The 27680-nt window shown below is 36.0% G+C and overlaps 1 protein-coding gene across 5 annotated transcripts in view; it reads right to left on the bottom strand.

The window, feature by feature from the left end:
* B3GNTL1 (UDP-GlcNAc:betaGal beta-1,3-N-acetylglucosaminyltransferase like 1) overlaps positions 1-27680 on the bottom strand; it is a 191340-nt gene that overhangs the window by 41673 nt on the left and 121987 nt on the right. For all 5 annotated transcript variants that reach the window (XM_058168482.1, XM_058168481.1, XM_058168483.1 and 2 more), the window contains 3 exons: positions 24951-25046; positions 17913-18037; positions 3571-3706 (listed from right to left, as the gene is read on the bottom strand). In XM_058168482.1, coding sequence (XP_058024465.1) covers positions 3571-3706; positions 17913-18037; positions 24951-25046 — 357 coding nt within the window. The remainder of the gene's footprint in view (positions 1-3570; positions 3707-17912; positions 18038-24950; positions 25047-27680) is intronic.

Here is a 27680-nt window from a genome sequence, read left to right as displayed (position 1 = left end):
GTGGTATATAAGTCTAAATGCTATTGCTGTGCTATATTGGATATTTTCCCTAGTATTTTCCTTTGTTTTTCCTTTTGTTTTGAATAAAATAGAATAGTGTGAAGGTTTTCTTTTCCGTGGTTTGGAAACTACTGGTAGAACCTACAATTAAATTTTCTTTTTTTAACCCAAATCACACTTGATTTATATTATGTCAGTGACCGACTACAACTCCAAGATTCTTTCAATGCATGATATTTCCAAACCAAGTACCTCCTATCTTGTATCTGACTTTTTTTCTCACCAACAAATTATCAAAATTAGCAAGTAGCTCTCGCTGGTAAAACCAGATATAGCCAGTTAGTTAATAGATCAGACCTATTAGTTTATGGAAACAATTCCAAACAAACCAAACATATGTGAGAAATGAGTTCTGGCTGCAAGTACACTGTTGCTATAAGCTCCGCTTCACCATGTTTCCAGTGATAAGTGTTTTGGTGCTCTCTAGATGGTTGGCTCTCCAAAACTCAGAACCCATTGCCATTGGCCATACTAGTTAGGATTAAGACAGGATGAAATCAAAATCAATTGGAAGGCATCTAGTTTCTCTTCCTAGTCAATGGAAAATAGGCAATTTCCTTTGCCAGTAACATACTGTATACTACAGAAAAACATTGTGGAATTCTAAAAGGAAGGAAGGAAGGAAGGAAGGAAGGAAGGAAGGAAGGAAGGAAGGAAGGAAGGAAGGAAGGAAGGAAGGAAGGAAGGAACCTTGCCCCATCTAACTTACAGTCTCAATTTCAAGAGATGAAGGGAAGATGGTAATAAGAGCAAGAATGATAAAACATATTTAGATATTCTAAGGAACAGAAGATTTGGGGAATAAAGAAAAGTAAGTTTAGTAGTCTTTGCTTCTTGGAGGAAGAAAAGTGGTTTTGTTCACCTATTCTAAGAGGAAATTTTAGGCTTAAACCTGCAGCATATATGGTTGAACATTGTGAAGTGTTACTACCACTTTATATTACTGTGGTAAGACCACACTTGGAATATTTTCAAGTCCAGTTTTAGTCACAACAACACAAAAATGGTGCTGAGATTCTAGAAAGAGTTCAGAGAAGAGCAACAAAGATGATTAGGGGACTGAGGCAAAAACATATGAACAGTTGCAGGAACTGGGTATGTCTAGTCTAACAAAAAGACAGACTAGGGGTGACATGATAGCAGCTTTCCAATATTTAAGGGGCTGTCAAAGAAGAGAAGGAGAGAAGATCAATCTATTCTCCAAAGCACCTGAAGGCAGGACAAGAAGTAATGGATGGAAATTTATCAGGAGAGATCCAATCACTAAGGAGAAATTTCTGACAGTGACAACAATTAATTAGTGGAAATGATTTGCCTCCTTCAAGAAGAGATTGGTATGGATCTCCTGCTTGAGCAGGGGGTTGGACTACAAGATCTCTATGGTCCCTTCCACTTTGTTATTCTGGGTTCTGTATTTCTACTATGTCCTAGATTTTTCTGATAATTTAGTACTCTGCTGATATCTTAGCTAAAAAGCTACAAGGAAAGCATGCCATTAATATCAATCTATAAATCAAGACCAAGTACACTCTCTTGAAATCAACCCTAATTTAGGAAAGTGGGGGAGGCAAAAACATGTTTTCTCAGATTGTTTCAAAATAATACTCTGTACTGACTGGGTTAATATTTCCAGCTGTTTTTTCAATTGCCTAGCAAGGCAAAAAAAAAAACAACTTTAATTGCAACCTTGATATTCTGGCCCACAGTGTTGCCAAAGCAAATGTTATGCAAAGGTCAGCTTAGAAGAATCTGAGTATCTCAGCTAATTACAGCCACACCAGTAATAAGAAAGGTTTTGCTATTCTGCAATACAGTAAAGAAAAAAGCTGACTTGGCTGATGGTGAAACTCTAATAATAATTCTATTCTTACAATGCTACTTCTGTTAATTTATGATAATTTTGGGTTTTGGGTCTGCATTGTTATAAAATACACAACAACCGATCAGGAATCACCAAATCTACTGCAAACCAGGTTAAGAAAACTGCCTCAATTCATACTAGTAGCCACTTTCAACTGATCAGTAAAAAGCTTCACAAACATCAAACAGCAAAGGAAATTTCAGGGACCTATTACTGTTTTTCATTTCTGAAGTCTCTTTCCTCGATTGAAGTCTGAAACCTTACCCTACTGCCCACCGCTCTGAAATAATTTCATCACGTGAAAACCATGATAGATGAAAGCATTCAGGGGATTTTACAAAGCACGTTGCACAACAATAGAAGAAAATGATGAAATTTCCATAGCAACAAACAATTTTGCAAACTGCACTCCAGTGATTAAGATGACTCAACATTTTGGAGTGGAAAACCCTGTCAGCTGTAAAAGAAATAATCGTCCACATGTGTCCAGCAGTCAAGCTGCTCTTATGGACAATAATCTGTTAATTGTTTTATTTACAGTCAAAGAAGGTGGTCCTAAACTACTCAACAAGATTCATAAACCTGAGTTTGTATGCAACACTTGTGGAGTGTAAGACAAAATGCTAATCAAACCAACATTTTTCTTTTCCTGTACTAAGACAATGGTCTTTCCTGGGCAAAAGCATGACATCTCATCATTTGAATGGCAGCTATTTTGAACCACCTTGGATATACAGTATATTAAGATAGAATAGAAATATCTTTTTATATCTGTTTATTTCTTAACAAATCACCTTCTTCTTTAAATAATTAAATTATTATTTATAATTTAATTACCATATAGCTAATACAATAAAATATGGAATAAATAAAATATAGTTAACAGCCTTTGTTCTCAATTCACAATACATCACTATTTTTCTCAAAGAAGATGAAGCAATCAGTGAAACAAATGGCAACTAATGTATAATGTTACAACATTCAAAATTTTCACATGCCCTCTTAAACTATTTTCTGGACAGTATTTGGTTGGTAATAACCAGCCAGCATATTCAGTTATCTAATTTATTAATAATAACAACAGAATTGGAAGGGACCTTGGAGGCCTTCTAGTCCAACCCCCTGCCCAGGCAGGAAACCCTGCACCATCTCAGACAGATGGCTATCCAACATTTTCTTAAAAATTTCCAGTATTGGAGCATTTACAACTTCTGCAGGCAAGTTGTTCCACTTATTAATTGTTCTAACTGTCAGGAAATGTCTCCTTAGTTCTAAGTTGCTTCTTTCCTTGACCAGTTTCCACCCATTGCTTCTTGTTCTACCCTCAGGTGCTTTGGAGAACAGCCCGACTCCCACTTCTTTGTGGCAACCCTTGAGATATTGGAACACTGCTATCATGTTTCCCCTAGTCCTTCTTTTTATTAAACTATAAATTTTGTGTTCAGTACTCTGAAGTTCAGTTTTGTATGTGTATTTGTAATATGTATTACAAATGGGCAAAATGCAACATTTTGAAATAAAAATGAATAAAAAATAATCCATGTTTCATACTGACTACATGGAGAGAATGGTTTTGAAAATACTTGTCAACAAGAATGAGTGTTTATTGAAGTGATTGCCCGCTTTGTAAAATATTTGTTCAAACTTACTTTGTTCTGATTAGCTGGAGATAAACTTCTAAAAAGTTTTCTGCCCTGTTTGCCAGCATTCCAAATGGTGAAGGATGTCCAATTAGTAAGAATTTTCTCCTCCAGAAACAAAACTCGGTGTGTCCAGATGGTTTCCCTGAGAATTGTACAAAACAAGAAGAAGAAGAAGAAAAAACAAGATTCAATATTATTTCGACACAGTGTAGTCCAAAAAAGGCTCAAAGAGACAGCAGGTTAGAATCATTGAAGATTTAGGAGGTCTTATATATTTCTAAAATAAAATGTAGTCAAAACAGTTGAAAACTGCCAAAGAGAAAATATTCTGCTGTGCTATTAAATGAAGTATTAGTGGATAGTAACACTCTTAAAATGTATCTCAGGAAAATTTAGATCATGCTGTTTTAAATGTAATTTTGCAATAAAAGACAACATAAATACCAATTTTTCCCAGAAAATAAGACCCGGTCTTATTTTCTTTTGGGCTCCAAAATAAGCACTAGGGCTTATTTTTGGGTGATATCTTATTTTTTTTCCATGTATAGGAGGCACACTTCTTCTGCTTCGTCATGGCGGGGCAGGAGGCCGTGTGGCATCCGAGTGCTGCTACCGCAAGGCAGGGAGTGGAGCTACCCCACGCACCACACACTGGCTTACCTCAGGGCCCCTGCAACCAGGCCACCCAAGCCCCAATACCTGCCTCACCTTGCAGCATCAATGCCAACAACCCCACCTAGCAGGACCCCGCATGGCCACCGGCCCACTTCTGCCTGCTTGCAACCGCAATTGAGCAGAAAGCCAAGTGATGTGCTGGTGCTGCGGCCATGAGGCAGTCATTGGGGCAATTTATGGCCTGGCTGCAGGGGCCCCGAGGTAAACCAGTGCAGGGAGAGTGGAGCAGCTGTACCCCCGTTGCTTCATCTTGTGTCAGTGACACCATGAGAAACTAAACAGAATGTGTGGGTGATCAGCTTCACAGGTGCTTAAGTAGGGATTATTTTGGGAGGAAGGCTTATATTAAAAGCATGCGAAAAAACATACTAGGATTTATTTTTGGGATAGGTCTTATTTTCAGGGAAACAGGGTACATGCTGTATAAGTATGTGTTGTGGGTATATATGTATATATGTAGGTCTTTGGTTGTTCGGGTTTTCTCCCGTGTAAAATTGGAAGTGTCTTGGCAACGTTTCGACGAAGTCTCATTCGTCATCTTGATCAAAGATGACGAATGAGACTTCGTCAAAACGTCGCCAAGACACTTCCAATTTTACACGGGAGAAAACCCGAACAACCAAAGACCTACATACAAACACCCGTGAAAACCTCAGAAAACAAATATATATATATGTATACATAATAGGTTAGGTTAGGTTTAGGTTAGGTTTATTAGATTTCTATACCGCCCTTCTCCCGAAGGACTCAGGGCGGTTCACAGCCAACATAAAAACAGAATTCACAATAGTCATAAATAAATTAAAAACAATATAAAAATCTAATTAAATTTTGGCTAACAATTAAGAATCTTTAAAATCAAATAATAAAACCCCAATTAAAAAATAACACATTACACATTAGGCCAGCCCTGCGCGATGAAACAATAGGGTCTTGAGCTAGCGTCGGAAGGTCCGGAGGTCGGGGAGTGATCGTAACCCCGGAGGAAGCTCGTTCCAGAGGGTAGGAGCCCCCACAGAGAAAGCTCTTCCCCTGGGGGTCACCAGCCAACATTGTTTGGCTGACGGCACCCTGAGGAGACTCTCCCTGTGGGAGCGCACAGGTCGATGGGAGGCTACCGGTGGCAGCAGGAGGTCCCGTAAGTACCCCGGTCCTAAGCCATGGAGCGCTTTAAAGGTGGTTACCAACACCTTGAATAATACATATACATTTATGTATATATGTGTATGTATATTCTTATGTCCATTGTGTATTGCCCAGATAAAAGTACTTATTAATATCATTTCTATACTGCATTTACTTGCTTATACAAGTAAAATAGAGGTCAAGCAGTAAGTAGAACAATCTAAACTTTGCCTCCCCAAAATTTGAAAATTGGGGAATTGGGCAGGTTTATTTTTTTCACTTGTCATCCTCCTATTAAGATTGAATACTGAAGATTATTTGCTTGTTACTTGCTATGGTTTTAATAATATTTTCTTTCATTAATATTTTATCATATGAAAATATAGTCAGAAGCTTAATTAATGAAGAGTTTTACATTTACATCACTTTACAGGATTATCAGTCAAAATGTAAAGAGAAGAACCCTGCCAGACATGTAAAAAATATTGCATAAGGTTTTGCTGCCGGTCATCATCAATATTACATTGTCACTTGAGTAGATGACCAGGCTTCCCCTAATGTAGCACTTTTTGATATTTGACAATTTTTTTGTAATGTTCAAGAAACAAAACAGCATACTTTTTCACATTTGACAATCTGAAATCTCAGTAGCATGGCAACAATATTTGTAATCAATATTCTCAGCATACACTTCTGTGTGACAATTAATTTCCCTTTCTTGCTACATACACTTGAAAGAAGAACAGAAACCTCTTTACAATAAATAAAATACCGACAATGTAAAAGTCAAAAACAACATGCAGCACATTAGAAAGTTCATTAGCGAAGTTGTGACCTTGGCACTACTGCTACTGCTACTGCTAAATTCTAAGTTTAATAATAAATTCCACAAACCGGCAGATGTCTTTTCATTCAAGTGCTTTTTTATTCAAGTGTGGTTTTGTGTCTGAACTTTCAAAATAAAATTCCATTATGTCATATATAAACATAAGATAACATAAGCAAATGCTTAGACCTATCTGAAATGTTGAATCCATATGGCTTTGGAGCTGTAACAAGGAAACATCTGCAAAGGGAGAAAATGGGTCAGGATATATCAATTTTATCTGCCCTCAAACAAATTTGGGAGTGGATTTTTTGTTTTTTGTTTTTTTGCATTTAGTTCCTTTCAACAAACTTAATAAAATCAGTTTTGTTTGGCTTTCCATAACTTTCTTGTTTTGTTTGGGCTCATTTCATACCATCTGAGAGACCTCTTTATCATAATTACATTTTGTTTATTTTCCTCAGCAATCATTCCCATAATAAATGCAATATTTCAGAGTGATATTGTCTAGGGCAGGGGTGTCATACTGGATTTCAAGGGCCGGATCAGCACTGTAGTTCTCCGTGGGCTGGCAGGGGGGGGGGAGGGAGGGAGTGGGGGAGAGAAGGGACCGACGCCTCCTGCAGCACCCTGCCAGCCAAAATGGGGCACAGGGGGCTGCGTGGCCCCCTCTGCCCCATTTTCGGCCTGAACGGTGTCCTGCAGCACTTTACTGGCCAAAACAGGACAGAGTTTACACCAACAGTTTACACCTAATATTCCTTCATTATACTCAACTAAAGTTCCAAATCAAAGTTAGCAATATTGCTAATTGATAGATATAATAAATTAATTTCCAATCAAGTTAAAGGTTGCCTACCAAAATTTCATGCTGGCTACTGATACATGGATTACCTAAACCTATAGATAGTCCTCAACATATTAGCACAATTGAACCCAAAATTTCTGTTGCTAAGTGAGACAGCTGTTAAATTAATTTTGCCTCATTTTACGACCTTTCTTTCCACAGCTGTTAAGTGAATCGCTGCAGTTATTAAGTTAGTACCACAGGCTGATAAATGAATATGACTTCTCTATTGACTTTGCTTATCAGAAAGTCACAAAACATGATCACATGACCCCAGGACACTGCAACCGTCATAACTATGAGTCAGTTGCCAAACTTCTGAATTTTGTCATTATAACTTCGAATGGTCACCAAATGAACTTCTGTAATTCAAAGACTATCTGTATTTAATAGCTTTAGCTTCCTTAATATATTTTTGTTTAATAAGATTTCATTTTTGGAACCTCAAAAATTAACTTATTTTGCAGCATATATCCAACTTTCCCCATCCTTGTACCCTCCCAGCCAGCATGGCTGTTGATTGTGCTAAACTGGAAGCAAGGCATTGTGACCCTAACATGTCCACACTGACAGATTAGTAGAAGCTATTTTATAATGTCTAGCTAGTTGATAAGCTCTAATCAACAGTTTTCTGAACTGGGTTTTTAGTGTAATTCAGTATTTCTTTGGGCACATCTTTACTCCTACTGATTGAAATAGAAGATCAGAATCAAATATTCTGATTTTCTGTCCATTTATTCGGAACCAAGTCCAACCGAACTGAATCTGGCTTCCTGTTAACGAGACTATTGAAGACTGCAACTCAGCAAAGGTTTCTGTTTAGGTGTTTTCTTGTCCTTTGTTACTTTACAAATTAGATTTGATCAGAAAAGCACCCTGGGTGGATTACATATTTTATTCTCTTCTCCCATGAAGCTTCTTTCCTTATCCCAAATTGCTACTTGGCACAAGACAAGACAACCGGGGTGAGAGGAGAACAGTTGTTACAAGTATTTGCAGGAATAAGAAAGAGGAAGGGTAACAATTCAGTCAGGAAAATAATAGAAGAGACTAGAGTAAACGGCTTTGATCTGGAAAGCAAAGTTTTTCTGTCCTATGTCTAAATGTGTCCAATGTCCTATGAAGATTTGCCTAGCCTCAATGTATTGCTTTTCCAAAGTTACTGGACTCAGGCTAAAAAGGCCTTAACTATCACTGAAAGAGACTTACAGATATGGCTGATGCTCTACACAAATTTTCATCCTATTCTCCCTGACCAGATAGCTGAGATAATCTCTAAATTGTCATGGGCAAACTTTAAGACTGTAGAGTTGGAGGTGCCTGAACAAAGTTAGTTCAGGATTTCACAGTCTCTTTGTGTGATATAGGATTATACTATGTGATCTAGAGCAAATAACTAGTCATTAAATGTAATGACAGTACTAACAATGTGTTGAAAAAAAGACAACAGAATTACTTCTTCGACTGTAAATTATTTCAGAAATCCAAGAAATTCATAGTAACATTTAAAATAAGATAAAAAACAGAATACATAGAAAGGGAGAATTGACCTGAAGAGAATTATGGAAAGGAGAAAAAAGAGTAGCTCCCTTGTTTCCTAAAATGTCTCTAAATGCCAAAAAATTGGGATAAATAGTAAAAGAACATTTTTCTGATAATTGTTTGAATTCTTTCCAAAGGTTGTTCACAGATAGAATCAAAATGCAGGAAGGATAAAACAGAATTCTTAAGTCCCTACATTATAAAACTGAAACTTGTCTTGGATTATGAAATATGGTCTCTACTGGAAGCATCTGTAAGGAATGGAGAAGATAGTATTTCTATCACCAAAAGAGCAACAAAGACATTTCTAAGATAGCTTACTTACTGTCAAGATTCTTTGATTCTTAGCAGAAATTTCCTCATTGTTTAAAATTTAGTTCTGCCTTAACCAAAGACTGTGGCTTTTGCCAAACTCCTTGATGTGGGAAAATGGGAATTGGGACAAGACCAAATAATCAAATTCTTTGACTTTTCACCTACAGTAAAATTTGTGTAGTACTCTTCTCTCTAGAGACAAAAAGTCTAAATATTATACTATCAGCTAGCCAAGCCTATTAAAAATTATTCCTTAGTAATTCAACTGTATTTAGTTCTCATTATTATCTGTTCAAGTGAATACCTGAACAATACTTTTAAGGTGCAATCTGCACCAAGCACCACTAATGCAGGCAAAAAGTAACTGGAGGAAGCAGCACAGACTAATAAAAAGGCTCTTCTCTCTGTGCCACAGTCCTAATCAGGATGAGAGCTACCAGGGATGTCTTATTATCATGAAAATATAAACTCACTGTTCCCATAGAGAGTGTTTGGCCCTTAAGGAATTGGGTTCCTGTACTGAAGCCTAAATGAGATGAGGTAAGGAAGAAAATATGTATCTAAATTTGCACTCTGGCCCTCACATGCTCTTTTCTGCAAGGGTTAAGCCAGAAAGTCTGTACCATGAAGCTTTATCTTGGGAATATTTTCATAGCTTCAGGTTGTGTCATAAGGACAAACAGTGGGTGGATCTTCAGTTCATGCAGGGAAATGTGTGACTGAACCTTCAGGCTAATTACATGATAATTACAGAAGTGAGTTCTGTGAAAACCTGTAATGAGTGCATCTTAATGTTACTAATATTGATAAAATATGCTGCTTAAGGAGTGTCAAAAGACAGAGATGACTTGGGGGTTTCCCCTTAGGGTTTCCGGTTCACCTAGGTTGTCTTGTACATTGAGAGCTGTTCCCAGGGCCAGTAGCTGGAATTCCTGCCTTGGGGGATAAGGGAATGCCATTTTCCCAGACTCCCAGAGCCAACACAGGTGCAAGGAACTGCAGCAACTTGCAAGCAGCAATTAAGGAACTGTTCGAAATAATACGAAACTAAAAGCAGTTCTTAAAAAGTTACATAAACCACCTCCAGAGAAGATTCTCACTGGTTAATTTCAATTTTCACATGAATTTCATAACTAGAAGCAATAGTAGTGTGTCATGAGGACGAGTTGAAGTGCCAAACTGGGGCTCCATAGTTCATAATCTTGATGCAAAGTAACTTTAAATTATGCTGAAAGGATAAGATATTCTTTGCAAGGCCCTGAAATTCTTGTATTCTTTTAATAATTTTGATGAACAGAACCTAACCAGGCAGATCAGAACACATTTTTACTATATTTCTGTTGGTTTATTACGCTGACTTTTTGTAGTGAAATCACATCAAAATGAAAAATATGAGTATCACACACACACCCCATTTTATAAATGGAACTGGAAAAATAAGGGCATATGCCCCATCAAATCTTTTTACTAACAAAATACTCAAAAGCAGTTAGGAATCAAATGCAAAGAAAGGGAATTAAATCTTTTCTTGGGATTACTTATAAAATAAAATCTCTCTATTGATAATCCAAACTCTATCTTGGCACCACTCTAGTGTTAAAGTACAAACATTCCAGTTAAAAAATTAGAAAAAGATGGATATGTTTTAATAAATGTATTCCAGAATGAAAGTTTTTTCTTAATAATGTCGTCTAGACTATTTAGAAGACATATAACAAATTTCAAATGTTTCAAATTCAAATTTCTCCTTTATTAAATACCGACATTGATATACAATATGGAAAATGCAATTATATTTTTAATTCATAGTTTTTAATTCCTCAGCATGCAACAATTTACTATTAAAATAATCACAGCTGTAGGAATGGAAAAGAAGGTTCAGAAAAGATCCTAAAATTATTATTATAATGATTTTATGCACAGATATAGATATATAGATACACTATATAGATGAAATAGAATGTAGTATACATTATAATGATAATAATGGAAAGCCAGCTGGTCTAGTGGTTAAGACACCAGGCCAGAAATCAGAAAACTGAGTTCTAGTCCCAACTTGAACATAAAAGCCAGCTAGTGACTTTGAGTCAGTCACTCTTTCTCAGCCTAACCCATCTCACAAGGCTATTCTTATGCAGAAAATAGGAGCAGGAAGGAGTATTAGATACATTTGTCACCCTGAATTACTTATGAAAAATAATAAAGATGGGTTATACAAAAACTACATTTATCTGAAAACAATAAAATGCCTTATAAATAAAATTACATTACTGTGCTTCGTGACCCTCAAAGTTCAAATATGTTATTGGATATGCTAAAATATATTTTAAATATTATTAAGTGACAATATTAAAATATTTGTAAGCAGACAGCAAAATTTATGATTACTGGTATGTTGTTTCTATTAATTATATTCATACTACTTTAGTTAGATTCTACCATAGGCAGTGAGGTCTACTCCTCCTAGGAATTCTGCTGGACACTGCCCGCCCATCAGGGTGGTGCTGAGCTGAACACAGACCAAACCAAAATCAGGCTCAGGTAACAAGACAGTTGATCCTTTTTTTTGTCGCAATGGATCTACAGCCATCTCCCTCCTAACACTTTAAACTCAATGTAAATCGTTCCAAACTTGACTGTAAAAATATGATTTATGTAATAGAGTTATCAAAGTCTGGAATGCCCTATCTATTCAGTTGTCTCAGCTACAAATTTTCAGTTTCAGTCACAAATTGAGTTCCGTGGACCTTACTTCATGGGTGAAATGCTCCCGGTTCGGACTGGATCGCTCGATCTGGTAGCGATGGTGGTGGATGGTTCAGAGAACCGGTAGCAAAAATCCCTGCCCCCCTCACCCCAGCTGAGCCGCACAATCATCAGAGATTTTTTTTACTTTTAAAAGCATTTTTTCTTTGGCTAAAAAAATGCTTTTAAAAATTAAAAAAGCCTCTGATGATTGCATGGTTCAGCTGGGATTGTCAGAACTCTTTAAAAGCATTTTTTCTACAACATCTTCAGCCAAAGAGGTTGTAAAAAAAAAGCTTTTAAAAGGCTCCTCTGGTGATCCCAGCTGAGTTTCCTGATCGCCAGAACCTTTTAAAAGCATTTTTTAACAAACTCTTTGGCCAAAGAGGTTGTAAAAAAAAATGCTTTTAAAAGGTTCTGGCGATCAGGCAACTCAACTGGGATTGTCAGAACACTTTAAAAGCATGTTTTCTACAAGCTCTTCAACCAAAGAGGTTGTAAAAAAATGCTTTTAAAAGGTTCTGGCGATCAGGAAACTCAGCTGGGATCATCAGAACCCTTTAAAAGCTTTTTTTCCTCTGGAGATCCCAGTTGAGTTGCCTGATCGTCACAGGCTTTTAAAAGCATTTTTTACAACCTCTTCAGCCGAAGAGATTGTAGAAAAAATGCTTTTAAAAGTTTAAAAAAAGTTGGCCATGCCCACTCAGTCACATTACCCCCACCACCAAGCCACATCCACAAAACCGGTAGTAACAAATTTTACATTTCACCCATGCCTTACTTCATACTTAAGTGCTCAGTAGTGGGGGGGTGCATAAGGGCATTAACGTGCCTATCATCTCTGTCATTGTATTTTTATTCTCTTATTTTTGTTCTCATTTTTGTTTGACAAATTCCAATAAATAAATGCAGACTTGACCCACATTTGATTGCACGAGATGACATTTGACGATCTGAAAAGTGGACCCTGCACCTGCGGGAATAACGCTAGGAAGATGATGAATGATGATTTAGATTCCGTCATCACAAAGTCCATGCCATTTAACAGGCTATCCCGAAGCCTCTACCACAGGAGACTATGAGAGTGAGGCTTTTTCCTTCTTCTCATATTCTTTTTGCCTTTCGGTAATCTATTCTGTTCAACAAATTAATCATGAGAACTCCCAGAGAAAAACAGTAATTTATTCCTACATTTAAATGTTGCAAATGTATGAAACGTAGCTCCTCCACCAGCCAATCAGACATTAACTTCTTTTCCTCTTGGAATGGGAATTTAGTAAATTAAATAAATAGTTTCTGCCTGTGGGGCATGTCGGCTCTGACAAAGTATGATTAGAATACTGATAACTTAAGCTGATTGCCGTCTTTGCTGAAAATATTAGATGGCACACCTTTCTTCAAACAATCTATATTCTCTAGTAATTGTCATCAAGATTAATTTCTGAAGATACATGTACTAAAACACAGACTGTTTAAATATGATTTCAGAGGGCTACAATTATATACGTACATTTCAAACTGAAATCATATATTTCAAATACTTGTTTTCAAGTATTGTTTCTCTTTCAAATTCCAAATATTATCTAAATTAGCCAAATCAGTTTTAACTTTATTTAGAATACTTGCACAGGTGTCACTGTTGGAGGTAAATGATTTCAACTGAGTACAATCAAAAGAAATTAGCTATGTGAATCTGCCCTCAGAGATTTAAAAGCAGAGCACTTCAGCACCACACCTATTATGAAATCTGAAAATTCCTGTACAAGGTTGCCTTCAGGCATCTGTAAGGATTCCTAGGGAAAACTGCTTGCCTATAGATATAAATGGATATAATTCAAATAACGGAGTACAGTGCAGTAAAGCTCCACATTGTTCTTTTTTTTTTAAAAAAAAAGCATTGTTATTAAAAGTTACAATTAAAAAGATGAAAACTAATACAAACTAAAAAAATAAAGAAAAAAAGTGCAGAAAAGAAAACAATAGAAAGGGAAAAAATAAGAAAATGGTAAAGAATAAAAAGAATATAAAGTAATGAATTCTTCATCACAAGTATAAACAATTTAAATAAAATTATCACTTCTCTTAAAATGCAACAAATAATCTCTTCTTCCCATATTTTATGCAAGCATTTTAAATAAATCTATTGGGAGAGAATTGCTTTAAACATTCTCGAGCTAAAAATGGTCATAAGGGAGATGCCCTCCTTGCTTTCAAGCAAACCACAAATTCTAAAAAAGGGGCAAATTTTATAAGAGCAAACAGCCAGTGACTCTGTCCGGCCTTTTTGACCAGCATTTTTCAGTGGAACTATTCTTTTAAGGAAAACCTAGTGAGGTTTCCAATTTTCACCCTTCAAGTATTATGAATCTTGACTATACTAAAGTGAAGACTATGAATTTCAATGCATTCTTGAAAAGATATTTGTTCAGGTCATTCTGAGAAAACCCTCAAATTCTATCTATCAATGGTGGGACAAAACATTATCAATGAGATATCAAGAACTAATGTCATATTCTCTAATCTCTACCAGATGTTTTTTGGCTCAAAACAGCAGCTCAATGATATTTCTTTGCAGCATTCCGATTTCTTAAACCATGTGTTCCCTAATATACATCTTTGTAGACCAGTCAATCCTTCCAATTCTGTGGAGATAACTTTTTATGGGTTTTTTTTAGGTGTCTGAAAGCTAGATGTATGATCCTTTGCTGAATTAGGCATCAGACATTCATGGGCTTAACCCTTTGTATAATTAGACCTCTACCTGAGCTCCCTGATCTTGTAGATTAGTATTACTGTTTCCCTCACAGGCTTGTTGAGAGGGGAAGAGAATGCTATATGTTACTACTAACTCCTGAGAAAAGGTAGGACACAAATCTAGCAAATTAATAAAATAAATAGGCCACTGACCAGTACAAAGAATAATTTTATCCTGAAATCAGTGACTCAATGGAAATACAACAGCATTAAATAGACATCAGTCAACACAGTGGTCAAAAGAGCACATAATCATTTGGTTTTAAGTTTCACGGTCCTTTTATTGTTATCAATGAATAACATAACATGTAGAGATAATTGGGGCTGAGGTTCTGAAAACCTGAGACACCTAAAAGTCTCGACAGAGAGCTGTCTTGGCCCTTTTCATTGTAGGAACCCAGTTAGGAAGAAGAACAAACTGAATCACAGTGTGGCTTTTAGAAGCTTTTATACGCTGACATGCATAGCTTTCCCCCACACACAATTAAAAGGGAAAAGTAAAAGTTTCTCAGACAGAATAAAGACTGCACTAAAAGGCATGACTTAAGTACTGCCATGCTATTATTCCTTTTCAGATCATGGGCTCCATCGCTGAAATATATACAATTGTCACCTTATGTAATTGGACCTGAATGTTTCAAGAATTGTATTATTAATAAAATATAATCAACACTCAATTTGATGGTCTTACATTGGAGAAATATTTTTCCCAAAGTTGAAATATGTTATTCATTTCAGAACTAATAAACATGGGAGGGAATAAGGGAAAGAGAGGGAGAAAGAAAGAGATAATGGAAACTTCATATTTATCTATGTACAAAACCCATCCGAAATTGCTTTGTGCCATTTTCACATTCTGCAAGTATGCTGTAATCCAGGGGTCTGTGCCATACAGTCTTGTAAAATGGACTTAACAGCTTGCTGTTAATTCATAACAAATCCATTTCCAATAAAACATTTTTCCCACAGAAGGAAAAACTGTCTTCCAAATAGTTTTGAAATATCATTAGAAAAGGTTGCATCACATAGTGAATGATACGATGCTATTTAAGTAGCAATAGGTAGTCAAATTTTTGCTTTCCATTCTCTATATTCCTTTCTTGTGGTGATCAAACCCTTTCTAGTAAATTGTTCATTACATTTTACAAACTTATCTCAGTAAATAACATATGGATACAAAAAAACCACAAAAAAAGTCACTGATACCCTACAACAGGTGTTGGGCAAAAATTCATTTTTTCCTTTTTTTATGTGCAAAATTCATATCAAGCGTGTTGCTCATAACCTTTGAAATTAAACAGATTATATACACTGAATACTTTTACAGATGTTTACTATGTAACTGATGCAATAGTTTCTATGTACAAAAAGGATTTTTCACTATAAAATGCCTCACATTTAATGAGTCTATACTTAACACTGGTTAAAACTTTATGGGCTCATATTTTTCTGTCAAAATATAAGTGTGCGATGGAGAATACATTTCATTAAGAATCTTAACAAATGACAGACACATTTAAAGTATGTCTCCATTTTTTATTAAATTTGGAATATTAGTTTTAGAATCTCCATAAACTCAGTCTCTGTAAAGAATTCTGCGTGGCCTCTGCACTTCTCTGAACAAATACCAGTAAGTTGTACAATTGATTTAAAGCTCATTATCCCATGATATTGAGTTTACTTAATTGATATATTAGAAAAAGATCTTAAACTCAGTTCCAAAGGTCTAGGACAACTTGCCATGACCAACTCGCCACTGCCAACTCACTACAGGACAACTCAATGCAAGATAACTGTACTCTAGATTCATTCCTCTCTTAATATTATCATTATTTACACAAAATGACAGTATACACAGCAAACGAGATAACTTTGCTGGATTTCGTATGACTAATCACTAGTCAAACACTTCCCAAGCGTTTAAGACTGCATGATGTATCGGCAGATTACGCGAGCAGATCCCAATAAGGTGGCCTTCTGCAGCTGACCAATGGTGATCTTGTCAGCGCCAATTGTTTTTAAGTACTTGCCTAGGACTTTAGGCACAGTGCCCAGTGTGCTGAGTATCACTGGAACCACCTACACTGGTTTAAGCCAGAGTCTCTGCAGTTCGATTCTCAAGTCCTGATATCTGGTGAGTTTTTCAAGTTGTTTCTCGTCGATTCTGCTGTCACCAGGTATGGCAATGTCGACGACCCACACTTTTTTCTTCTCCACAATTGTGATATCCGGAATATTGTGTTCCAAAACTTTGTCAGTCTGTATTCGGAAGTCCCACAGTAGTTTTACATGCTCATTTTCAATCATTTTTTCAGGCTTATGGTCCCACAAGTTCTTTGCTACAGGCAGATGGTAGTTGTGACATAAGTTCCAGTGGACCATCTGAGCAACTGTGTTGTGACATTGTTTGTAGTCAGTCTGAGCTATTGTCTTGCAGCAGCTCAGTATGTGATCAAGGGTTCCATCCGCTTCTTTGCAGAATCTGCATTTGGGGTCATCAGCAGATTTCTCTATTCTGGCTTTGATTACATTCGTTCTGATGGCTTGTTCTTGGGCTGCAAGAATCAGGCCTTCCGTTTCTTTCTTCAGTGTTCCTTTGGTCAGCCATAACCAGGTCTTTTCCTTATCTACTTTTCCTTGGATCTTGTCAACGAACTGTCCATGCAGTGCTTTGTCAACTCGAGTTTGCATCATTTTCCTATATTGATACTTGATTTGCTGTACTTTTAGCAGCTTCCTCTTGTTGATCGCTATCATTAATAATAATAATAATGATAATAATGATAATAATAATAATAATAATAATAATAATAATAATAATAATAATAATATCCCAATGATTTTAATAAAACTAAGGAAGGCAGATGGTCATTTTAATAATATTAAGAGATATCTCACAATGAGTTGTCCCATGGAAAGTCGTCCCACGGTAACTGTGGGAAGCTGTGGGAAGTTGTCCATAGTGAGTTAGCCAATTCTACAGTTCTACTGTAGAATCACATGGAAAGCTTACTGTCAAGTGAAAAAAAATGAATCCACACATGAGAGTTCAAGCTAACTACTTTATTGTATTCTGCCTATAATATAGGAATTTCCCTGGACCGCTTGTCTTCCCTTGGGAGCTGATAGATACAGTTTCATGGAAATTAGGTGAGGTCAATGATTCAAGGTTAACTCACTGCGTGATTCCTCCTCCCTGCCTGCTGGGTGTTTCCTAATACTTATAAAACAGACAACTAAAATGATTAAAGCCAGAAAGCAGTCAGGTGAAATGTTTATAGGATCAGATCATAGTGCATCCATAATAACTAACTTTAGGGTTAAAAGATATGTGTTATAAAAATTCAATTATACTAAAAATACTTTGAGACCACAGTTGAGCATCACGCAACTTACAAGTTTAAAAATATATTGTAACTTTGAAAGCAAATTATCCAGAAAAATGCCTCTATTGTTAGGAGATAAACCTAGAAACCCTTACTTAATACTCCAAGACATTTGATATAAAACATGACTTACTCTAAAACTGTGTTAGTGGCTGCCTGTGCATGGTAACGATACAGGAGGAGACATTCGTCAACTCGAAACACTTCTCCACCTTTTCGAAGATGTTCATAAAAGAAGAGCAGATCCTCTGGGGTCCCCTGCAACAGACCATACTTTGTGCTTAATACCTATAGCAATATAACTCTAATATAATGTATTAGAACCTATGAATAAGTGTATTTAATGGATCTTCAGAAATATTTTCTACAGCTAATCTGTAGTAAAGGCAATGAGAAACTACTGGAAATATTTGGAAAACATTTGATTTCTGTTTGATTTTTGAGAGCAAAAATACCCCTCCCCCAAATCTTTGAAGAACATAATATAGCTGTGCACTATGAAATTGAAAGGAACTATGAGAAACTGGTACTTTGGCAAAAATATCATACATGTCACCCAATCTTGACAAGAATAAAAAAAATTGAGTACTCTAAATTTCCATGATCATTTCAGGATGTGAGATGAAATATCAGTAAGAGCCATGTATATCATTTTTCTTCATATCAGACACATAATCACATAACTTTGAATATAGCAACAGTATAGTCATGTGATAATGTAAAACTAATCATATAATCCTCAAATATTTTCAAGATGTTGTTCACTTTTAAACCTACTCTATTACCAAGCTGTCATGAGACCATGCTACGTAAACAAATTTGGTTTATAGAAAAGGCATACAAGATTAGTGGCATCACATTGAAAATGAATCATAAAACTAACATATATGTTAGGTAGCTAAAAAAAATAGTGGGCAGAATATGCTATTTATTTATATCAGTGGGTTCCAGAAGGAGTAGATAGAAAGCACAGTATTCCGTTTTGTTGAATTCTCAGTTATTCTAAACACTTTCTAAAGTGTTTTGTAATAGTCCTAAGAATAATGATTTAATTTACAAATTGCTGCTTAACTCCCAACTTCATTCTTTTATGCTTTATTGCTCACAAGTAAGCAGTTCCAAGATCCTTTCTTGATAAAAAGTAAAGTTGAATTCTTTTAAATGAAGAGTAGTTAAATAAAATTCAATTATGAAAATATATAATATGTTGCATTTTGTTTGATTTGGGGCATTCTATATAAAAGACAAAATAATTACATCAAATGACCAAGTTTTCTCTTCAGTTTTTACTGCGTGGGACTTTAATTTTGGATAGACAAATGAATGCCCAATATAAAAACAAGTAAAAAATGTTCAGAATTATTTAAAAGAAACTTCCACCAGGAAACTGACACAGCTTAACAACATTTTAACATCTTAACAACATCTCTTGAAATTTTTGTAATTTATGAAACTAAATTCTAACCACTTTTTGCATTCCAAAGTCTTTTGTGTAAATATTTACAGGATCTGTAATATTAACTAACCTAACCTAACCTAACCTAACCTAACCTAACCTAACCTAACCTAACCTTAAAAGTTCAGTTCCACCTTTATCTTAGTGTTCATATTTGCCAAGAGGCAAAGGCACAAGCAAGGAAAACTACAAAAATTGACATGATCTAATTTAAACCCAAAGAAGCAGCTTGATTTGAAAGATTTTGTAGATCAGGTATTGATCAGCTTTTTATCATTCAAGGGTTTTCTGGGCTTATTACCCTGCAAGCATTTTACCATGGATGATTGGGAAATATCCCTTCTTCATGATTCAGCTGCATGATTCTCTCTGAGATCTAATATTCAGATATTATTCGGAGTATATGTAATTCTTATACAGGAATTGAATACTAAATTTTTCGGGTGCCATTTTCACAGTACTGTATACAGATAATCAACTACCAGTAGTAAGTACAAAGGGACATAAAAATTGGTTTCTGTAGGAGCCACAGATGCAACACTATCGATTTAAAAAGTCTGCTTATTTTTTGCCATTGCATAAAAAGAACTGTGTAATGACTCAGCTGCAGCGTTCCATTAACCTCTGCAATATTTTGATGATGAAAAGAAGTATTTTATATAGGTTTCTATCAGGTTTAATAATAAGGGTATTAAATAATTTAGCAGGGAATAATGAATACTTGCAGTGGGAATGTGAAAAACAACATAACCACCGGAAAAAGAAAACACCAGTTTCTTCAACCTACATTCTAGTGAGATTTATTCTTCCCTTGTGCTCAACATTGTGGTGATGTTATGTCAATGGCAAAAGTTAACCTGGCTTCTGTTCTTCATGTCATGCTCCAAGTTAAGTCAAGTTAACCACATGGTTCTAATTTCAAAGCAACCTGCGGCCCAAGTTTGTGTGTGTGTCTGTGTGTCTGTGTATATGTTGCCACATGCATGTTTGTAGAATTTATTACCCCATATACCATTCCCAGTGCTTGCATATTTCCCCATTCAAACTATTACTTTCACTAGATTCCATAATTAAGAATACTGTGATTTAAATGTTCTGTGACTTATTTCGGCACCAATGTATGGAAGTGTTACTTTAAAATATGTATATACTTCCATGCCAAAATGGAAAGGGGCCCATTTCAAATAAAAAGGGTTATAAATTTGAAAAGCATGATTACCATAATAAGGAAACAATGAACAGCTTGGTAGTTATATATCTTCAGAAACAAATACTGCTACTGATATGTTAATTGTGATAAGGATAAATACTTATTCAGAAAGAAGCATAACACTTTAACCCAAAGAACATCTACTGAGAAAATGTGCTCGTTGGGAGCTACAGCAGAATAAAAAGCACATTAAATTGGACTGATAGAATTAAAAATATTAGTCTTATATTGATTTTTAGAACAAGACAATCTCTTGTATGCAGAATCCTCGAAAACACCATTACAGTCAAGGAACACAGGTCAAGGTAATGTGTATCTGAACAGTTATTACTATATAACACTCATATATCTACAACTTCAATTCACTTATCTGTATTATTTAACAGATCACAGGGTCCTACTTTTCCATTTGCTTGCAGACATGCATGCATAAGGAGGCCAATGTCCAATGTATAGTTTTCATAATGGTTTCAAACTGTTTTTTTCCTAGAGCCGCCACCAAAGACACGTCTATAAACCTGTTACAACAATTCATTCATCTAATGCAGGGGTAGTCAACCTTTTTATACCTACCACCCACTTTTGTATCTCTGTTAGTAGTAAAATTTTCTAACCGCCCACCAGTTCCACAGTAATGCGCCGTGTATTGTCGTCTGCGCATGCCTCTCGCACATCGTGGATTGGGTTGGGGGGGGGTACTGGTTACCAGCTTTGCTCGTCTGTTACAGCTGGGTGGTGTGGGGGGAGATGCGCGAACTATTCTGGGATGAGGCTCTTTTGTTTGTGGTCACACTATAGCGCCATTTAGTTTCACTTACGTAACGTGAACTAAACTTATGCGCGGGCGATATAAATAGTATATTTTCAGAAATTTAAATTGTCACGGGGAATTTTATGAAAACGTAATGAAAATGTTTTTAAATAATGCTATGATTTTTTTAAAAAAAAGTCAATTAAATTAAAAAAAAGGACCGCCTACTGCCACCAGTAGCCTCACACCGACCAGTGCGCTCTCACAGAGAGGGCCTCCTCCGGATACCATCAGCCAAACAATGTTGGCTGGCGATCTCCAGGGGGAGGGCCTTCTCTGTGGGGGCTCCTGCCCTCTGGAATGAGCTGCTTCCGGGGCTTTGTCAACTCCCCGACCTCCGGACTTTCCGCCGTGAGCTGAAGACGCTGTTGTTTCAACATGCAGGACTAGCTTGAACATAGTTTTAATTTCAGGGTTTTAATCAGGGTTTTAAACGGGGTTTTAAATTGTATTTAAATTTTTAGGCCATTATTGAATCAGTTTTTATATAGTTTTTTAAATTTGTATTGTATGTACTGTGTTTTTACTGGCTGTGAACCGCCCTGAGTCCTTCGGGAGAAGGGCGGTATACAAATATAATAATAATAATAATAATAATAATAATAATAATAATAATAATAATAATAATAATAATAATAATAATAATAGCTTTTGTATCGGACAAAACCCCTACCGCCCACGATGAAAGCTGGAATGCCCACTAATGGGCAGTAGGGACCAGGTTGACTGCCAACCTTAGCCCATAAGGCTAAGGTTGGCTTAGCCTTAGTCTTTCCCCAAACAATACAAATCCATTTAAGACTTTTCCAAGTTTTGTGGCTGAGCCCAAGAGTCATGCCCTGATAGGTTTGTAAATTATATTGGTCCAATCTCAAAGCAGGAAATTTGTGATAAAGTTATAATTGCTTGGTTGTTTTGAAAAACAAAGTTAAAGAATTAACCTCCTGAAACAAAAACATGTGAGCAGCCACAGTTCACTTGGAAAGGAGTAAAGATCAAGCAATGATTTGGATTAATTACCCCAGCATGCTTAACAACATATTATTAAAGTATGCTGTTAAGAAGGGCTGTTTTAAAGAAATTTATAAGCATAATTGATTTTGCTTAAAAACTTCATCTTGGACTCAGCTCAAGAACTGATCTCTGTTCAGTTTTATCCATAACGTGCCAAAAATATCAGAGTCTGCATTTTGTCTTTATTTTTCTCCAGAGCAGCTAGACAAATCCCTAGGCAACCTTACAATATTTTAATTCAGCTATTTAAAAAATTGGATCTAATATCTTCGCATTCCACCACTCACCAGAAAAAAACCCTACTTTCATTTTAAATTTAAATATTCATTTTCTAACTTCTAATGTTTTTCCTGTAACCTTATGAAATATATGCTTTGTAGTTTTCTCTTTTCCATTTTTCTCCTTAGCGCTGCACAGAATTAAGGACAAAATACATGTAAAGATTTTTCAGTTTCCATTAAGCTTTCTGTTTCTGGGATGCTGATATATTTTCTGAAATACAATAAAATATATAATTATGTTGATAAATTTCAGAAAATCAGTAATGTTGAGACCAAAGCTCACTTTTTCTTCATGTAAAGAAAATGAGATAAGGGGAGAGGAATATTGGAAAAGAAATTATTCTGAAACTTTTAGAAATACATATTATGAAGGACTATTCTTCACCTTCTTCCAAAACATTGTTTTCATTTCGAACAGAATCCATTTCTATGGTATCTGCCTCTTTTAATCCTATCAGTTGTTTCCTTTTCTCTATATACATACTATGTATTATATGTCTCTTTACTACAAATTTTGCAGCTAACATTTTTTTCTATCCATAGCTTCTTTCACTTCAGCCTCTTTTACTTAATATCATTCCATTAAACATCTTTCATAATTTTTATTATAACTAATAAAATTATTAGCAAATTAATATAGCTCTATTAAACTATGTATTAGTATGCTTTTTAACTCAATTCAGGCAGATTTCCTTGCATCCACTTCCCATTTATTCTGCTGGAAAATTTATTTTCTAATTCTTTTACATACAGGATTCATACTTTGCCCTTTTTGCATTCATTCTGTGTTCAATTTTTTCCTTCTCCTCCATGTCAATTTTCTCCCAAGATTCATTCAACACCATCAAATAATATGCCCCTTATTCAAAATCAGAAAGACTTGTCACTTTTGTATCATTCACTAATTATTTAAATCTTTCATTAGAAATAATCAAAATAGTCATATTTTAGCTCTATATTTCATTGCCATGTGTATCGATGGATTTATTCTTAAACCACAATTTAAACAACTGGATCTTTTTCTAAAGACTTATACACAAAATCAGTCACCATTCTTATTCATTCTTGAGACTGTAATTGGTCTCTCCATTGGTTGCTTTATTCCATTCCATTCTTTTATGTCACCAAACGAAGTAATTATTCCCCTTATCAGTAAGTCAGAATATTGCAAATTTTCCAAAAACTCCTTTTCTTCTTTTTAATACTTCTTTTATCACCATTCACTGGTGGAAATATGGAAGTACCATCAATTTATGAAATCCCGTTTTCATACAGAGAAATCCATGACAATAACTTTGTGCTAAATTGGAGAGATGCCCATTTTATCTGGTTGCATTGGATTTTTTGGGAAATTGTATTTCTTACATCTGCATATCTGTCTTTTAAATTATAACTCGCCTTGTGTTCCTTTGCAGAACAGCAATATGTAACAACTTACATATAGAACTCTTCCATCTTATATAACATGAGTTTATTATTGTAAGATTTCATGTGTAATATCTGACATCACTTCAATACACTAATCTGCACCGAAGTTAGTAGAAGATGCCATTCAAAACAATTCCATCATGTGTTACGCTCTATTATGTAAGTACCTCCTGAGTTAATTCTCAAATAGAAGCTGTGATTCACACTGTTTTGTGATGTCTCTTTCAAATGCCTTTCAGGGCCCTGTGTCTCAGAATAAGTCACAGGGTTCAGTATTAGGCAAAATATTTAAAATGCTGTGTTAACAGTGGGAAAATTCTAGAGTTACTTGTTGTGAAAAAGCTGATGTTCCTTATGTGCTTGCAGAATGTTGATACAAATAGGCAACAACTTCACAAATAACAGAACAAATAGCATCACATTAGTGCTCCTTTTTTGTGCTTTCCCAGACGCAATATTACTGCTGATAATATTAACATTTTTATATCATGAATTACAGTGATGATGGTGTTCCACTGCAAGAGCTGAAGGACCAGGCTGGGGACAGATTGCCTTGGAGAAAACCTATCTATATGAGTTTACATCAATTTGATGGCACATAACCAATCAAACAACAAAAATGCCATAATAATAGATCTGTGTTGCTCAGTTCCTCTATCAATGGCACTTTGGAAAACAGACTAATTTTTTAATTAAATATAACTCAGTCAAATGTTTGATGAAGAACTTCAACCGTGATTAGGATCGCATGGTGCAAGCATCTCTTGAGACATTATTGCATAGATTTCCCAACCTAGAGCCCTCTAGATATGTTAGGAGTATAACTCACAGAATTTCTAGCCAAAAGCACTGGTGGGTGGAGATTCTCATAACTGTACTTCTAACATATCTGGAGGGCATCCAACTGAGAAAGAGTGAGATCAATCTTTCCCATAATTAGGTTATGTTCCTCTCCTTTTCATATTACGTACCTTTCCTTCTTCATTAAATCTTCCTACAAGATAAAACCATTCCCGAGAACAGAACCAAGTTGGCATAATTACTGTTGGTCCATGGGATGTGAAAACCTAGAAACAGAATGAGAAAATAGCCTTTTATTTTTCACAGAAGCACAGTTCTTAAGAAATAAATTTGGGGACTTAATACTGCTTTTCTGTTAAGGCTGAAAGCCTGGTAAATATTTCTTTTGAAAGAAATGGGTTGTTTTTTTTTTAAGAAAACTGAGTTATTTTCCAGGACAAGTAAGAAATTCTATGAATACTATAATAAATTCTGAATATTTTATTACAAAGCTGCAGTGGGGAAGAGTACTGTTAATTGGTAGAGTGGTACTGAAGAAGGTAAGAAACACTTTTCCACGAACTGTACTTCCCCTCTATCACTTTCTCCTTAGAACAATTTAAAAGATGGGCTACATATAATATAACTCCATATAGATCACAAAATCAACAAGACAAGAATGAAACATGCTTCCCAAATAATCATTTTTTCACACTAAAGCAAAACTGAACTCAAGAACTCAGATTACAAATCTGAGATCATGTGTTTTGAAATATCTCATTTGGTTTTTTTGTTAAAAATTCATGAATTTGTATCAAAAACATAAGTAACCCCATATAAAATCCCCTTTTTATAACCCTGTAAACACTTTTGGGATAGCGTCGGGGCGACTAGATGGAGCTGAGCATTTCCTGGTTGGATGACCTTCCTGCAGAGTTTGCAGTAGACATTTTTTCTTTGCATTCTAGGAGAGAAATGCCTGATGGTACTTAGGATTGAACTCTCAACCTTCCGAGTGGGAGGCGAGTGTCTTCACTACTAGGCCACCATGCTGTTCACAAGGACCCCAATATATGGATCGTTATTCAAATGTGATATTTTACAATGAGATTAATGCATTCCCTATACAAAGTGCTGTTGGCATTTTTGACCATTCAATTAGAAGTAGCCCTTGCATCTGAGGCTTGTCAATGTTTCTTAGATTCAAATAGAGAACATTTAGCAGCATTCTATATCTTCTTCTATGGCATGTAGTAAGTTTTCCATAAGATCTAAACTTCACAAAAATGAAATAAAGTAGTTGGAAACTAAACACACCTGTAATTTTTATTGTTTATGTATTATATGCCAAAATTAACAACCAATGGAAAGTGCTGTCTTAGAACAAATCAAGTGGAAAGTATTTGAATGACTCTGTAACAGCCTTTGGCAATTGCCATTTAGTAACATTTATTTTATGTCCAAGTAACATCTATAAAATAAGAACAAAAAATGGCACATATGAGTAGAAATATTGGCAAATTTAATAACCTAAATATTTACACAAAAACTGAAGAAAACTAGTATCTAGGAAAATAAATGAATGTGACCCTTGATTTGTATATTTCTGAACGACAGTTTCAGTGAATTATACCAACAAAGCCTTCTTTGCTTTAAACAAGTATGTCTTAAACCTAGAGCTGAAATAAACCAGAATATCCGGATTATGTAAGGTAAATCTATTTTTTTCCATTAATATAAGACAAAATGTCTAACATGTCTGCAGACTAATCTTCTTGTCAAGAAGTTAAAGGAGCATAGTGCATCCTGCCGTAGGTATTTTATTTAAAGCTACTTTTATGAGCTAAGCAAACACAGACAGATATTAGTTGTTTCCAGCTGCTTCTTGTGGGCTTACGTAGTTCATTCACAGTGTATACGTGATCCATACAACACCACTATTCAGTTATTATTCTGCCATATTTTTGCAGTGCTGATTCTTTCACTAGTTTCCTTGTTCCATTACAACTTCCCTACATATTCTTAAAATGTTCTTTAAAAGTAATTTAAAAAAAATAAATTGAACTTAACCTGACAGCCATCATCTAGGAGGCCAGATCTGCACAATATAGCTCAAATCACATTCACTGCAAATGTTTATTTTCCTTTATTTGTTGACATTCTTGACTGACGTATCTTTTCTTGTTTTTTCTTTGTTTGATATTGATAGTCTGTTATCCTAGAGTGATGGTAAAGCTTTTTGGCATCGCGTGCCAAAAGCAGGGGGAGCACGGGGGGGGGGGGCATGTGTGTGGGTGTCCACATCCATAATGCAATGCCCCTGTGTGCCCTGCCCCCATGCATGTGTAGGTGCCCCCACATGCTGCCCCTCCCCCTATGCATGCTCCACCCCACGCATATGCACTCAACCCCCCACGTCGTTTTGGGCCTAGCAAGCCTCCCTGAATACTCCTGGGACCAAAAATGGGCCACAGGGGGAGGGGTCACGCCACATCCCCCACACCACATTTTGGTGCTAGCAGGCCTCCCTGAAGCCTCCTGGGACCAAAAACAGGGATGGCTTTGGCTCTCTCCTAACAGAAGAAGATCAGCATCCAATCTTGACTTGAAGTGGGGAGCCACTCCGGATCCTCATTCCCCAAACGGGTTTGCCCCACTCAATGTGGGGGGGAGACCAAAAAGAGGGAGCCAAAGCCATCCCCAAACTATTACGGTAAAATATTCCAAGCCCTATGAATCACACGCTCCCTTCAGCTACTTGGGAAAGGAATTGGGAGTTCTCCCTCCCATTCCATTGGAGGAAAGGTGACCAGACAGGAGGGCTCTCTCAGCCGCTGCCGGGTTAGGATAACTCCCTAAAAAGCCTGCTTACCTCTTCTTCCCACCCCCGAGTGGGAATCACCGAGAAAGGGGCCAGGAAG

The sequence above is a fragment of the Ahaetulla prasina genome, chromosome 2 (genome assembly GCF_028640845.1).
Source record: "Ahaetulla prasina isolate Xishuangbanna chromosome 2, ASM2864084v1, whole genome shotgun sequence".
NCBI lineage: Eukaryota > Metazoa > Chordata > Lepidosauria > Squamata > Colubridae > Ahaetulla > Ahaetulla prasina.
Note: the sequence above shows the minus strand (reverse complement) of the source record. Positions and strands in the feature narration are given on the sequence as shown.